A 6,168-nucleotide genomic window follows, 5' to 3' on the forward strand; every position below is an offset into this window, starting at 1 on the left:
AACACATAACTATCTCTCCCCTTTGTAACAGTTATTCATTCTAAATAGCATGACATCCCACATTAACAACAGTCCCCCAGACGTGCCATCCGAACCTACATACTCTCACCCCATAGCGTCGCTCCCCCAATAACGTATTACATCAAACTTAGTCACAACTTGCATTTTAGTCTCAATCAAACCTAACATATTCAACTTCTGTTTATTTTTTAGATCTTTAACCATACTCAGCTTATCAACTCCCCTAACTCCCTAATATTCCAAGAGCTGGAAATCATTTTAAACTTTTGTTACACACCTTTTTGAGCTTTCTCGGTTTGCATCGACGTGCCTTTTCTTTCTGCTTAGCCAATCTCCTCTTTTGGGCAAGCGCCTCATTATGTTCTTGTAGAATTGCCATTATGTCGTCATCTTCGTCGCACTGAACTACTCCGAATTCTACTGCCAGCTCCCATGCCTTTTTATTTTTGACCATTTGCTCTTCCCTTTCCTGAGTCGTACCACCACTGAGCCCCTGGTTCTCGAATTCAATATCCACGCTTGCCCCATTATCACCACTACCCTCATCAAGCTTAGCAGAAGCCAGAGTCATAGCATTTTAAACCCTCCTCTTCTCTTCTCCTTTACTTCCCATTTTCTTCCTCATCTTTTTCACCTTTCTCTTCACCAGTCACCATCATCATCGAGCTTCACCTTCATAACCATCACCGCGCCACCACCATCGCCGAACCATCTCTTTTTTTCTTCCTCTTCCTTTCCTCTTCCTCTTCTTCTTCTCTTTTTCTTCCTTCATCGCGCCATCTCCAGAACCACCATCTTCTCCCTTTGTTTTGCTACCAACAGTCGCCACCACTATGGTTCCCTCTTCCTCCTCTTCTTTTCCTTCTTGCCCTCGTCCAACCTCCCTTAATAGCTCACCACAAATCTTCTCGACGTCACCAAGATTTTCGCCATCTTTATCGTCTTTTGTGCCGCCACCGCTAACAACTCTTCTTTTTCAATTGGTACTACGTCCAAAGTCATTTGCCCATGCCTCGTCCTTCGCAAGCATTACAAGAGTTTTTATGTAGCATCTGGTGAGGCATTCAAGTTCGTTGCTGAGGTTTTTTGGTTAACCCAAATTTTGTTAATGATATATGGATTATTAGCTTTATGATTTTATCAAGATTAATGCGGAAAGAATGTTAAGGTTGTGGAAGTAGATAGTAACGATAATAGATCAGATAAAAAGGAGGAGGAGGGTGGTTTTAGTCCCTATAACCATTTGGAATTGACACCTGTCACTTGGTATTGACACATCATATTCCACCTGACACGTCAGACAGGTAACCTGCTGCGAATCGATTGTAAGGGTCAATTTATCCAATTTTATTAATGGGTAAGATTTGGATTAGAGTTTAAGGATAATTGAGATACGATATGTCTCATAGAAAAAAAGTCAGAAGCCTAAAAGAATATTTACCCAAATATAACATTTAAATCAATTGAGCTATATTTGTTCTTTATAAAATTACTAGTAGTTCAAAAATTTTAGAAGGAGGACATAGTTACCATTGTCTAAACTAAATTCCACCGCTGAAAATAACGATTTTAAGTGTATTGTTAGCGTCCTCAATGATATAGAGATGTGAAAAAAAAAATCTCATTATTAAACTATTAAATTAATGATTAAAATTTTGTTTAGGAAAATTTTCAAATGTTACTGTATATTTAGCTCCTGTCCTTCTCCTAAAATTGAAGATCCTATTTCATAAATTTCTCACTCAAAGCAACCGAATAAAGAGAATACAAGGTATGACGACATGGCATAGATTAAATTGTAATAGCTTTAACGGGAGTATTAGTGTTTGCGGGCTCAATGTAATTGTTGGCAAATGTAAGGATGATGAGATGACGGTTAGAGGAGGAAGGATGAGATAAAAGTTAATGACAAATATAATTGTGTGCCTAATGTGGTGTTGTTTGAATCTAGCACTATGACAAATTCCCAGGGATGGTTAAGTTATTGTCTTCTATGGGCGGTGTGTATATAGGTTGATTTTGCTAATAGGATTACAGTTTTCTTAATTTCTATTAGTTATAAGGATATGGCTTTTTATTACCCTTTCACTAGGGTTTTTTACTGTGTTTCACCATGATCATGTTGCCAGTGTTAAAAATGTAGTAGATGTTTCTGATGGTGATGTTAGTTTGTTTTGTGGTCGTATTTAGGGACCTTGAATGACATGAAAGTGTTGAATTGTGCTCGAGTTTTTTTGCTAAGCGCTATTTTAATTGATTGTATTTATGGACATGAAACTCATAGTCAAATTTTATTGAGTTTTTATTCAATTTTTTTTTTTTTTTGCTAAATCACACAAAGTCAAATTTATCAAGTGGATTAGTTTTTGTCTTTTACTCCTATCTCACGCGCTCACAATTTCTATCACTTCTATCTCAAGAGACCCTAAATTAATTAAATAGTAAATACTATGATAAAATTAAAATTTGAAGGATATAACTACGTGGGTTTACTTTTCAACTCGTTTAAAGTCAACAATATTTAAATGTGTAGATTTCATATCGACATTAATTACTTACAATCCATAGTGAGTTAAACCAATTTCTTATTAGCTAGTCTTGTATAGTCTTCCCTTTCAGACGTAAGAGAAGGTTCTTTTTTAATTTTAAAAGCTATATAATTATCTCAATAACACTATATATTATTAAGTAGACAACGAAGGTTTCCTTATTATAATTTCAATTTGGCAATAATAAACAATTATATATGTGAGACTTAGGTCAGTCTTTTCCACTTTCTTTAATTAGCTAGGTTGGTTAATGAATGGAAGTAACATTGTCATTACATGCTAACCTTCCTTTTAATCATTCTTATTGGCACATAAAATTGTATAAATTCCCCAACATGGTGCGTTGATTTTATTCCAAAGCCAAATTATCATTAAAGAGATGGTGAGAGCTCCTTTCTATGACAAATATGGAGTGAAGAAAGGTGCATGGAGTAGAGAAGAGGATCAAAGATTAATAGCTTTTGTTCAAAGATATGGTCATTCTAATTGGCGTCAGCTCCCAAAGTTTGCAGGTACATATATATTTTCAGTCATTCATAGTAACTAACTTTAATTTCTGCTTTGAATATATTATTAAAGAATCAAGAAAACTGAAAAAAGTTGATTATTTGTGCTAAATATATTATATATGCATTAATTATATGCCATAAGTGTTGATGAGTATTAGTGGTTCTTTGTTATAGGTTTAGCAAGGTGTGGGAAAAGTTGCAGACTTCGCTGGTTGAATTACTTGAGGCCAAATCTAAAACATGGGAACTACACCCATGAGGAAGAAGAATTAATAATCAAATTACACCAAGAATTAGGAAATAGGTATGTTTTCACAATATCAACCAATTTTTAGGTTACTATTTTTTATGAATTACTTAGGAAATTAAATTTAAAAATACTATATACAGCTTACGAGATTAATTACCATACATTTTATAACGCAAAACAGTTTTATAATCTTCACTAGTTGGATATTATTTCTACAGTAAAACCTCTTGGTTAATGAGTAATTAAACCGATAATTAAATACTTGTATAAAACTTTTTAAGCTAATGTTGAATTCCATTGGAGACCTAAATATAACTAAGCTTAAAAAATTGTCTTTCATACAGAACTAATAAATAAATAAATAAAACAAAAAAAATACTATCTCACAATGCTCATAATTTATAGCTATTAAAATACCACTTTATTTTAAAAAATTGAGTTAGTACAAAAAGTACATAAATAATTATATCTCTAATATACTTTTTTACACAAAAGCATCTTATGACTTTACATGAACTTTTGGCATAGATTTTTTTTTTATTCATTTATCTTATGTCAAAATTCTTTTTTTCTGAAGCTCAACAAAAAACGAACTGTAGATTTTTCATAAAAATTGTAATATCATCTGATGAAACTATTCCTTTCAAAAAGTGTTAAAAAAAGGCACATAAATATATAGTTATATTTCTTACCATATATAGTGTTTATCACTATATATCAATAATGTTATCTCTCTAATATTACACAGATGGTCTTTGATTGCTGAAAGACTTCCTGGAAGAACAGACAATGAAATAAAGAACCATTGGCATAGCCACCTCAAGAAGTTATCATCAAAAAACAACAACAATGAGATCAACCCACCATCTGAATCTGAATCTGAATCAAAATCAAACAACCCAATTGATGATGATATTCTTGAAGGAAAACATACCAATCAGCCTAAAGATTCTGTAAGGCCAAGTTATGATTATGTTGATAGTGCTAATAATAATAAATTCCAGCACCGTGTTCTAGAAAGTTCATCATCAACAGAAACTTCGTCATATACTGATGATGAAGTAGGTCACACCTATTATTCTCTTACTCCCAATAATGTTGAACAATCAACAATAATGAATAACTCTCCAACATCAAGCGAAGATTATTGTGTGGTTCCATCAGTATCATTTGAAGAATTTGGTGGAGATTTTTGGACTGAGCCATTCATAGTGGCAAATAATGATGCATATGCCAATGATGAGATAATAATAAGTGGTGAAGACGATGTTGGGTTTCTTGTTCCATACTTGTACGAGAGTGCAGATTTTTGTTTTAACTTGTAGGAAAATAAGAATAATGTAATTGAAATTGTAAGTGTAGTAGTAGTAGTAATAAGAGAGAGAGTTTTCGAAGTGTTACTATACCTCAATGATATTATTGAACTATATATGATATCTTTCTGTTTATATGCATGCCTTTTATATACACAAGCTGAAGAATGTACAGACTCAAGATTACCCTCAACATTATCCTAACTACCTATCAAACTACTACTAACTAACTAACTACTTTAACTGAATTGTCTATTAATATTTAATATGTAAAATCTGGTTAATTAATGGCTAATTAATCCATAAATGAGAATTTATTCTAGAAAGTCAAAAATATGACTTTTATGGCTTAATATGATAGAGGAGATTGAAACGAGAATTTCGATACCAATTTTGTAGAAATCGAACCAAAATTAGACCAAACGGGCCAAATTGGACCAACCGGACTCATATTGGGCCCTTGGTCCAACCTAAACTAAACCTAATACCTTAATTGGAGAAGAACACTCTCTCAACTTCTAACCCTTGTTTGATCTTCAAACCATAACTTTTGATCTAGAACTCCAATTGCCGCACCGTTTGCGGCCACGCGTTCATCGCGAAGAACTCTACAAAATCCACTACTTTATTCTTAAGGTAAGCCATAAAATCATTTCAGTTCTTTATCCCTAAATTTCGAGTTTCATGAAGAAATGTGTTGAAATTTTGGGCTCTTTGATGTTATAGGACCCAACTCTCTTGAAGAAGAAGAGTAATCTTATTTCCTTGAACCTTGGGTGTGATAAAATTCTCAACCCTAGTATAATTTATTGTTCTATGATGTTTGGGTATTGAGATGTTGTGTTTGGGTATGATGATTGTGACTTAGGTATTGTGTATGTGAATATTGGAGCTTGATTGAGATTTTGGAAAGTTTGGAAAATGGCTTTTGTGTGATAAAAATCTATTCTTGGAGGTGTTGAGATCTTGAGAGCTTGAGGACAAGTGATTTGGAAGTGCTTCGGTTGAGCTTGGGAAATCGGCTAAGGTATAGTTTCGGTTTCCTGTATCTAAAATGTAATATGGTGTGAAAACTCAGCCTAGAGACCCTAAGATAGGCAATGAATTGTTGATGTTGTTGAATGTTTGAGATATATGATGTGGTCATATATGTGATTATGAATATTGATGCCTTGATGGTGTGATATATGAGAAAAATGCATATTGTGATATATGCTTGATGAATGGTTGAGGTTGAATTATGGGTGAAACCATGTTGATGTTGAGTATGATATTGATTATGTAAAATGATGATTAATTGGAAATTGTATTGTTGGAAATTGGAATGAGGAAGGATGTATGACATGTTAATATGTTTGTAATTTAGCCATTGATTTGAGATGGGTTAAAATAATAGGATGGTGGTTGTGATTTTGAGAAAAATGTTAATGTATGAGTTGAGGAGGCTTGAGGTTGATTTTGGTATATTTTGATTGATTTCAAAAGGGGTTGAAATTGGTATGTTTTGGTTGATTTTGAAAAGGGTT

General features: G+C 33.2%; 1 protein-coding gene across 1 annotated transcript; it reads left to right on the plus strand.

The window, feature by feature from the left end:
• The first annotated feature begins 2,854 nt into the window (after positions 1 to 2,854).
• On the plus strand, positions 2,855 to 4,783 carry LOC130969399 (transcription factor MYB14-like). The gene is made up of 3 exons (XM_057895092.1): positions 2,855 to 3,082; positions 3,254 to 3,383; positions 4,078 to 4,783. Exons 1-3 carry the CDS (start codon positions 2,950 to 2,952, stop codon positions 4,652 to 4,654), a joined length of 840 nt encoding a protein of 279 aa, XP_057751075.1. The 5' UTR covers positions 2,855 to 2,949; the 3' UTR covers positions 4,655 to 4,783.
• The last annotated feature ends 1,385 nt before the right edge of the window (positions 4,784 to 6,168 follow it).

Source organism: Arachis stenosperma, chromosome 3 (assembly GCF_014773155.1).
Source record: "Arachis stenosperma cultivar V10309 chromosome 3, arast.V10309.gnm1.PFL2, whole genome shotgun sequence".
Classification (NCBI taxonomy): Eukaryota; Viridiplantae; Streptophyta; class Magnoliopsida; order Fabales; family Fabaceae; genus Arachis; species Arachis stenosperma.

What these genes read in the sequence shown, in the direction of transcription:
- LOC130969399 (XM_057895092.1), top strand. Translation starts at nt 2,950, where the DNA reads ATGGTGAGAGCTCCTTTCTATGACAAATATGGAGTGAAGAAAGGTGCA. An exon ending in TCAGCTCCCAAAGTTTGCAG is followed by an intron (nt 3,083 to 3,253) that starts GTACATATATAT and finishes TCTTTGTTATAG; the next exon opens with GTTTAGCAAGGTGTGGGAAA. An exon ending in CACCAAGAATTAGGAAATAG is followed by an intron (nt 3,384 to 4,077) that starts GTATGTTTTCAC and finishes AATATTACACAG; the next exon opens with ATGGTCTTTGATTGCTGAAA.